Source organism: Aethalodelphis obliquidens, unplaced genomic scaffold, assembly GCF_003676395.1.
Source record: "Aethalodelphis obliquidens isolate GAN/ISIS:26980383/991018 unplaced genomic scaffold, ASM367639v1 scaffold9, whole genome shotgun sequence".
In the NCBI taxonomy this organism is placed as follows: domain Eukaryota; kingdom Metazoa; phylum Chordata; class Mammalia; order Artiodactyla; family Delphinidae; genus Aethalodelphis; species Aethalodelphis obliquidens.
The window spans coordinates 17,586,613-17,595,460 of NW_020837953.1; the positions used below are offsets into that span (position 1 = coordinate 17,586,613).

General features: G+C 50.3%; 2 protein-coding genes across 7 annotated transcripts in view; one reads left to right on the forward strand and one right to left on the reverse strand.

Annotated features, from left to right (window-relative positions):
• The window catches only part of SZT2 (SZT2 subunit of KICSTOR complex), a 51,154-nt gene extending 51,056 nt beyond the window's left edge, over positions 1–98 (reverse strand). For all 4 annotated transcript variants that reach the window (XR_003433278.1, XM_027108833.1, XM_027108834.1 and 1 more), the window contains exon 1: positions 4–98. Coding sequence is in view for 3 of the 4 variants with exons in the window: in XM_027108833.1 (XP_026964634.1) it covers positions 4–30 (27 nt within the window). In the remaining variant the exon portion in view is untranslated. The remainder of the gene's footprint in view (positions 1–3) is intronic.
• Positions 98–5,914, forward strand: MED8 (mediator complex subunit 8). Of its 3 annotated transcripts, none has more exons than XM_027108845.1 (7): positions 98–213; positions 1,460–1,578; positions 2,830–2,974; positions 3,662–3,802; positions 3,994–4,075; positions 4,440–4,688; positions 5,348–5,519. In XM_027108845.1, the coding sequence occupies exons 1-7, from the start codon at positions 208–210 to the stop codon at positions 5,425–5,427; spliced, it is 822 nt and encodes a 273-aa protein (XP_026964646.1). In that variant the 5' UTR covers positions 98–207; the 3' UTR covers positions 5,428–5,519. The 3 variants fall into 3 exon arrangements, with proteins under 3 accessions (XP_026964646.1, XP_026964645.1, XP_026964647.1); XM_027108844.1 differs by lacking the exon at positions 98–213 and adding an exon at positions 228–606; XM_027108846.1 differs by lacking the exons at positions 98–213; positions 5,348–5,519 and adding exons at positions 233–606; positions 5,529–5,914.
• The last annotated feature ends 2,934 nt before the right edge of the window (positions 5,915–8,848 follow it).

Below are 8,848 nucleotides of genomic sequence, written 5' to 3' on the forward strand. Positions count from 1 at the left end.
CACCTCCGGCTCCGGGCGCTCCGAGGCCATCACACAGCCCTCCCGCGCTGGCCCGGGCCAGAGAAGCTGCTCCGCTCGTGACCCCTGACCCGGCGGCCTGGCGACCGGCGAGACAGGAAGTGAGGGGGAGGGCCGAGTCCTGAGCTTTCTGATTGGCTGACTTGGGAAACGGAAGAGGAAGTCTTTGACACCGCCCCTGTTGCCGCAATGCAGGTGAGGGCCAGGTTGGCGCTAGTGACCGCTAGCTAGCTTCGGGTATCGGGGACCGAGAGTGGGCTGGCGGAGGAGGGAGTGAGGAGTTGGGGCTGAGAGGAGGGGGTAGAGCCCTCGACCGTCGAATAAGGGGACGCGCGATGGGGCAGAGGCCCACTGGCGAGGGAGCGGCGCAGATGAGAGATGGGGGTAGAGCCCGGCTGATGGGAGACAGACTGCGGTTAAGTCGGGAGGGAGAAGGCAGCACTGACTTGCTAGGGTGTGGGAAAGGATCAGGTTGTAATTTGGGAAGGTTGAGGTGCAGTCCAAGGAAGACGGCTCAAGAAAGTGGTGGATCGGCTCAGGCCCCGGCCTAGGCTGTTGGATGGCCGTTGTCGGATGCCGACAGAACAGGTAATCTGTAATTGGAGAGAAGCCCGAGGGTGGAAGGAATTGTGGGACCGCGGTGGCCAAAAGCCAGACTAATATAATCTGAGGCCGTGGGTGGAACCAAGGATCAAGGCTTCTGTCCTGCACGTTGGCAATTTGCTAAGACAGTTTTGCTTCATTCTTCCTAGTCTGTGCCCGTTTTTCATTTGTCACTTAGTTTCTTGCAGCTGGTAGCCTCTCCGTAAGCTTTTATAGGTTGACTAAGCTTGTGAAAGGGGCACAGGAATATTGGCACAGAGATAAAATGAGTGCAGATTAATTTAGCAAGGAGGAGGTTAAAGGAGCAAAGACTGAGGGCAAATGAAGGTGGGGGATGGCCGCGGTGGTGGCGGCGGCGGCAGTGGCAGGTATTCAGAAGAGCCTTCATGTGTAGGTAGATTTTCCAGAGATTGTATCGTGGGCAAGAACGGCTACACTCACCGGCAGGTTTTAGGACAGAGGAAGTCAGAGTATGTATGCTGCAGAGGTGCCCAAAAGACAATAAACCCCAGGCATTAGGTCTGGTGAAAATTACTCAGTGGGAGAGAATAGAGTGTACCTAATACAGAGAAAAACCAGGCCTGGATTGGGAGCAATGAGAGAAAGGAATCAGTAGGTAGGAGGAATTGAGGTCAGATGAATGGGTGTAAAGGTCTAAGGGTTGACGCTGTCTGTAACCCTAATACCAAAGAAAGTAAACAACCTGGCTCTCACTATGCCAATGAGATCCTGTGTCACTGGACTGGTATCGCACACTGTCATTCTGGCTTTTCAGCCTTCCTCTGTATGTGTCATCCTCACACTCATCTGAGTAACCAACCTATTCCTATTGGTGCAGAGGGAGGAGAAGCAGCTTGAGGCATCATTAGATGCACTGCTGAGTCAAGTGGCTGATCTGAAGAATTCGCTGGGGAGTTTCATTTACAAGTTGGAGAATGAATATGACCGGCTGACCTGGTAAGGGTTGCCAGGGCAAGCTGGGGAGGGCTCCATGGATGGGGGGCCAGGCCACCTGCTGGATAGGACATCTCCAGTGACGTAACCATTTATCAGTTTGCAAACATCTCTTGATTTAGAAAGAGTTGGGTTTCCCAACATTTAACACTGAAGTTGGCTTTGGGCCCCCATGGTAAGGAAGTAGAGAAATGCCCAGTTTCCCAGCCCAGGTTCTCACTATTTTTTTTTTTTTTTTTTTTTTTTTTGGCGGTACACAGGCCTCTCACTGTTGTGGCCTCTCCCGTTGTGGAGCACAGGCTCCGGACGCACAGGCTCAGCGGCCATGGCTCATGGGCCCAGCCTCTCTGCGGCATGTGGGATCTTCCCGGACCGGGGCACGAACCCACGTCCCCTGCAGCGGCAGGCGGACTCTCAACCACTGCGCCACCAGGGAAGCCCCTCTCACTAGCTTTTGATTCTCATCATTTGACTTCTCTGGGAGGAGGTCCTCCCGCAGTGGGTCCTCCCACTACAGTATTCATACTGGATCTCTTGCCATGGATGTTGCTGAGTCTTTTAGGTCCAATCTACTCTGGAAGTGTGGATACTATTTTTAGGCCAGAAGGGAGACTTTTACCCAGTTTCTGAAGTTTTAGTGATAATAGTGTAGCCATGGTTCCTATTTTGCCATTGTCCTTACCCCCATTCATATATAGTAGTCCCCCCTAATCTGTGGGGGATAAGTTCTAAGACCCTCTGTGGATTCCTGAAACTGTGATAGTACTGAAACCTTTACTGTATATACTATGTTTTTTTTTCTATACTAATGGGGTGGGTAGCGTATACAGCATGGATATGCTGGACAAAGGGGTGATTAACGTCCTGGGTGGGACAGAGCAGGATGAAGCAAGATTTCGTCACAGTGATCAGAACAGCGCCCAGTTTAAAACTTATGGATTGTTTTTTTCTGGAATTTGCCATTTAATATTTTTGGACTGTGGTTGACCACAGGTAGATGAAATCTCGGAAGGTGAAACTGCAGATAAGGGGGGCCTGCTATAATGACCTGCCTTTCTTCTCCGTCTGTATCAGAAACTGAAAGTGTGTCCCTCTTTCTTAACCCCATAATCCCTGTGAGCCAGGCTAGTTCCTGCCCAGGCCAGCCGTAGGGCTATGAGTGTTTTGGGGGTGAGTCTGGGTATTCCTAGTCTGAAGGACCCCCTTTGAGGCTCCTTTACTGGGAACATTCTGACACCTTCTTTCCACCACCAGGCCATCTGTCCTGGACAGCTTTGCCTTGCTCTCTGGACAGCTGAACACTCTGAACAAGGTCTTGAAGCATGAAAAGACACCACTGTTCCGTAACCAGGTCATCATCCCTCTGGTGTTGTCCCCAGACCGAGATGAAGATCTCATGGTAAGAGGAGGAGAGGGGTGCAACTTGGGAAATTAAGTTCTTAGATGAGGACTGAGGGCACAGTGGTTGGTTGGCTATTCTAGAAGTTCTGAATCTGCAGTAGTGTGTGGCAGTAAGAAGCGAGGGCTGCATTTCGGAGACTTTGCTTTTTGTCCTTCTGGAGTTGGGAGAGCCATTCCCAAACTGAATTAATCTGAGGCATATGTCACCAAGACAAAGACCTTTTTCCTCCAACACCTGTCTTGAGCAGAAAGTATGTTCTTTTGTGACTTTTTCTTTTTTTTCTTTTTTTTTTTTGTTGTCGTCGTTGTTTTTTGGCTGAGCTGCGCGGCATGTGGGATCTTAGTTCCCCGACCAGGGATCCAGCCCGTGCTCCCTGCAGTGAAAGCACGGAGCCTTAACCTTTGGACCACCAGGGAAGTCCCTGACTTTTTCTCTTTCAATCTTTGATTTAAATGTGGCAGAAATAGGTTTATCCTTAGGTCTGGTAGAGATAGGGGAGTGAGTAGACAGAACTGAAGGATGGAGTGAGGGGGATAGTGTCTTAGGAAACCAGATATTGTTAGTCTCAGGTTGTGTTTTCCCTGAAAATGCACTGTTTGCCTGTGGAAGGAACTATGTGTATATCAGGCCATATTGAATCTTCTTGGAGTGCAGAGTAGGATCAATAAAATCTGTGTGTTACAGAGGCAGACTGAAGGACGGGTACCTGTTTTTAGCCATGAGGTGGTCCCTGACCATCTGAGAACCAAGCCTGACCCTGAGGTAGAAGAGCAAGAGAAGCAGCTGACAACGGATGCTGCCCGCATTGGTGCTGATGCAGCTCAGGTTGGACTGAGTCACTGCCCTGCTGCCCCCACCCCAAATTTTATCATGAGAAGCTGGGCATTACCACCTCTGTATGGTAGGGATGCACAGCTGGTTACCCTCAGTTGCCCCTGGAATAGCCCAAGGAAGAAACTTCCCCGTAATCATTTCTTGCTTGCCCTAATCTCTGCACAAATTTATGTGTGTTGCAGAAGCAGATCCAGAGCTTGAATAAAATGTGCTCAAACCTTCTGGAGAAAATCAGCAAAGAGGAACGAGAAGCGGAGAGTGGAGGTATGGAGGGATTGGTGGCAAAACGGAGGAGGAAAGAGGGATAAGATCAATAGGAAGGGTGGTGTTGGTAGTGGTGAAGTGAGGACGAAAGGATGTGCTGCTTGGGAAAAGGTATGTGTCCATTCTGTTAGCCTTTTGTATTTCTGGCTAGCCCTGGAGCAGGTGGAGGAAATGGGCAAAGGGAGAAGGGCGTATTCTGAGATAGTCATGGGGGTCCTCTGGCTCTTCCTCTGGGCTGCCAGGGAGCCTAGATTCTGCTGAAGTCAGAACTCCAAGCCCTGGTACCCATACTGGTCTTCCTGCTGCTAGGTTCGGTCCAGGGCCAGAGGCATACCTCGGGGTCCCCACTTACCTTTTTCTTCAGGTCTCCGGCCGAACAAGCAGACCTTTAACCCAGCAGACACCAATGCGTTAGTGGCAGCTGTTGCCTTTGGGAAGGGGCTGTCTAATTGGAGGCCTTCAGGCAGCAGTGGTCCTGGCCAGCCGGGCCAGCCAGGAGCTGGGACAATCCTCGCAGGAGCCTCAGGACTACAGCAGGTGCAGATGGCAGGAGCTCCGAGTCAGCAGCAGCCAATGCTCAGTGGGGTGCAGATGGCCCAAGCAGGTCAACCAGGTAAGGTGACAGGGATTGGCATGGTGGCAGACCTTGAGCAGGGAAGTGGGAATAAGCTGGGTTATCTGGGGCCCCAGCGTCCCCAGAGCTGGAGATACTCTCCTTTTCTCCCTTGGACTGTGACCCAGAAAAAAAACTTTTGGAGTAAAAGTCTCATTTGAGACCCTTAATAGGTACCTGACAATGAGGAAGAACTTTGACAAGCAGAAACTGCTCTCGCCTCCCACCCCATCTCAGACCTCGGTCTCAACTACCCTTCTGTCCCCTTTAACTCTGGGTATTAGGTGTGTTCTCACTGTCTTGTCTTAGATAGAAAAATGAATGGTCAGACCTTCATTAGGACCATTGGGTAGGTGTGTTGGGAATGGACAAGCAGGCAAGTTTCCCGGTGCTGCGTGTATTCCTTTCTCTGTATCCTGTCTCTCCTGCTCGCTTTTAGTAATTATAAGAGCAGCCTGGCAGAGTTCAGATGCAAGCAGCTAGAAGAGGTATTTTCTTCCAAGCTGTCCAGACAAAGGGACAATTAAAATAAGAGAGAACATAGCACTCTTTTACCTGTGACATTAAATGGGGGTCCCACAGATTTAGTTCTCTTTTTCTAGGAGGGGGTGAGCAGGAGCCAGGTGTGTTCCAACCCCTCCCACTATTCCTCCTCCTAGACATCTTCAGGGAGAGGGCTGGACGAAGAGCCATACCTCTGAGCCTTGCCGTCCAGGGTCAGATGCCACAGAGATTCTGAGATGATAGCGGAGGTGCAGAAGGGAACCTGAGGGACCACATTTCTGATTTACCATGAACGTCTTACTGTGCTTCAGGTGTCTTTCTTCATGTTCCTTTTAGGGAAAATGCCAAGTGGAATAAAAACCAACATCAAGTCGGCTTCCATGCATCCCTACCAGCGGTGAGTGTGGCCGACAACCTCCACTCCCAGGTGCTCTTTGCAGAGTTGGGCAGTGAAGCTGCCTTTTGCCCAAAGCTGACCTAGATGGGTATAATAAAAAGAATACGGGCTTTCAGCCACAGACAGATCCCATCTCCAGTGCCGACTAGCTGTGTGACTTTGGGCAAGTGACCTAATTTTTCTGAGCCGGTTTTCTTGTTTATAAATGGTGATAATACCTACCTCATAGGGTTGTTGTGAGGATTAAAATGGGAAAATGAATGTAAAACACTTGGCACAGTCTATGAAATAATGGGTATTCAATAAATGAGAGTTTCTACAGCCACTTCTCCCCACTGCCCCCTCTTCAGTCCTCGATCCAGAACTTATCCTGATCTGATACTGCTTCACGTCTGTGGTGAGCTGATGGACACAAGATCATGGACCACTCAGCTCTGTTTGAAAGCCTGTGCTTATTTCGTGCTGCCAGAAACGGTGACAGCCTCTGTGTCCTTAGAGGCCTGCTGTCTCCGCAGGCCTTCCTGCCCAGATTCCATCCTGGCCATCTCTCCAAGCTGCAGGTGACGAGGCTTCTGGTCTGAGACAGACCGTCCACTTGTGGCTCTGGAGAAGCTCAGGCCTGCTCTGTTCTCCATCCTCTGAGAAGCCAGTTCAGCTCTTATCTGGGAAATAGTCACAAAGTACCCTGTCCTTTACCCTACACCTCACACACGAAGGAAGATGTTGAAGGCCCGGTATATGGGGGCTTCTTCAGGAAGTGGCTTTACCAGGCAGGATGATGTGAGAAAGGGTTTTTCTTAGCAGATGAAAAAGTCCCTTGTTCCCCAGACTCTTTTTTTCTTATTTTAGCGGGAGAGGGGAATTGCACCTCACACCATCTTTCATCATGGTTGAGTTATCCTCATAATTTGCCTGGTTCCTGGGCTCCAGCCAGGATGGTTTTTCTCCAGTACACTGAGCCTGTGGTTCCAATAAGGGCCAGGTGGATGGCGGGAGGTGGCAGCCGCCAGTACTTTTGCCTGCTTTTATAAAGCTGAGAGCAGAGTGGGCTTGGGTCTCCAGCTTAAGCTGCCTTGCTTAGCTCTTTGTTGTGAGCTAGGGCAGGGGTTGAGTCAGCAGAAGTGGACCAAAGGGTTTCTCTGAATAAAGTTATTTAAGTTGATGGCCACTGTATCAGGGTTAATCTGACAGATAAATTGAGACAGCTATGTAGGGATTGGAGACTACACGTCAGAGACTTTCAAGGTTGCTGCAAGGCAATTCTAATTTGTTTTCCAATAAAAAGTTTTCTTAGCTTTGATCTAAATGTCCTGAGAGGTAATAGGAGGCCCTTCTCACACCTTCCAGCTGCCTTTTTTCTGTTCTCTTCTGTCACACATTAGTACTTTGGCATTTGTTCAGTGCCAGGCAGAATTCTGCCAGGCTGTGGCAGCAAAGGGCCGGGAAAGTGGTTGCAGATGTCACATCCGTTCCCGTTCCATCAAGACAAGAAATGGTATTCACACAGCTCACTGATCATAGCACACAGGAGCACGGAAAGTCCTGCCATCAGCTCTGAGGCAATGTCAGACCTGTCCCCCACTTCAACAGTGCTCCCTTACCGGTCTATCAGCCCACTCAGATGTTCCTTATCTTCTCTTCCCTTCACACTGGAAATGTCAGAGCTAACTGTCATATTGGATAGAGTTCAAGGTGTGCTTCTCTAAAACCCCTGGAGCATCTTTTGGTGACTGATGTCCTTTATTCTACCAAAAGATTCCTTCCTATTGAAAGTTTCTTGAAAACTTTTTGGACCTATTGAAACCACCCCAAGTTTCTTTGTTGTCCCAGCCTAATATCGACGTCATTCCCAAAGTACCATCTGAAATGGATTCCTTGTCCTCCCAGAGTGGAAATGTCCTCCTGCGCCAGCAGGGACATATGCAGGACCCCACCTACATCTTGTGCCCTTAAACCAACAGTCCTTACTCCGCAGGCACTCATGTCTTTATATTCACTCCGGGAGCACGTGCTCTCATTCCCAACCCCTCAACCCCAGATCCTCTGGAGTGCACAAACCTATGTAGCATTGCCAACTTTGGGGCCCATACAGGCCAGTAAATGCCTCAATGGAGAGTATCTCCCATCCCTAACACACTCATTCCCAAAGGAGGGAATACAGAGTTTCCTTTCAAGAAGAGGACATTGACCTGCTCCCTTGCTCAGATTTCAGATTTGCAAAAGATGGCCCTCTTGCTCCACTCTGGTAGTGTTGCTCAGTTTCTGATGGCTCTGTTTGGCCTAGGGCTTGTGTTTTCTCCTACTCTTGGGGCCCCGGGAGAATGAGATTAGGCCATCGTCTCCCAGGTGTGTGTCTGGGATGGCGAAAGAAGCAGCAGCTGTGAAACTTCAATATTCTGTAGCACAGAGGTCATCCTGCTGAAGGTGGATGCATCAGTGTTCCCACGACACCCATTGCTAGGACCACTCCCTCTCCAGCTCTGCCCTGAGGCTGGGACTCAGTCACTGTTGAATGTCCCTTTTGCTGATTGCCCCAGTCACCCTGTTCTCTTCCCCTCCTGGTGTCTATTGCTGCCCTACCTAGCTAGGTCACCTAACTTCACCTTGCATTTTCTTGGGAAACAGCCAAGGTAGATAGGTTGTTCTAGCTAAGTGCTCCTTCTAACTCCATTATCAGTCCTGCCATGAGGACTGAGCTGCAGCGGGTGTAGCACCCACCTCCTGTCCTGCTGTTGAAGGGAAGAAGCTGAGCTCTGCAGGAATGCCCCAGTGCAAGGCTGGTCCCTTTCCCACCCCCTTCTCACCTCCCCCAGGCAGCTGGGAACAACCTCTCCCTTTGTCTGAGCTTCTTGTACAGAATAATCCTCCTTATGGACAATGTATTCTCTGTGCCCTGTGGACACAGGAGCCGTGTGAGCTGATCCCAGCACCAGGCAGGACGGAGGCGGAATCCTTCCAAATGCCCACCCTAGGTCAACTCCTGATTACTGTTCAGAGAAACTACCAAGGGGTGTACATTTTCTTCCATCTGTTCCAGATTTGGGGGGCTAGCCTATTGAAGTTTAGCAGTGGACCAGGAGTAGGGTTGGGGGCTGTGGTCCCTCTCTGGTTCAGTCCGGAGGGTTCACTGTACCGACCTATGGAGGCTCGATGTGGCTCTGGCCCGTCAGCTTTGAACGCACAGGGGCTAACACTTGGAAGGGGTTTGCCACCCTGCAGATGGGGCTTTCTAACTGGAACAGGTGAACTCCAATCCATC

Excerpts from the sequence above, each read along its gene's own strand:
- MED8 (XM_027108844.1), top strand. Across the intron at positions 4,076-4,439 it reads ACGAGAAGCGGAGAGTGGAG|GTCTCCGGCCGAACAAGCAG; the intron begins GTATGGAGGGAT and ends CTTTTTCTTCAG. Across the intron at positions 4,689-5,347 it reads GGCCCAAGCAGGTCAACCAG|ACATCTTCAGGGAGAGGGCT; the intron begins GTAAGGTGACAG and ends TCCTCCTCCTAG.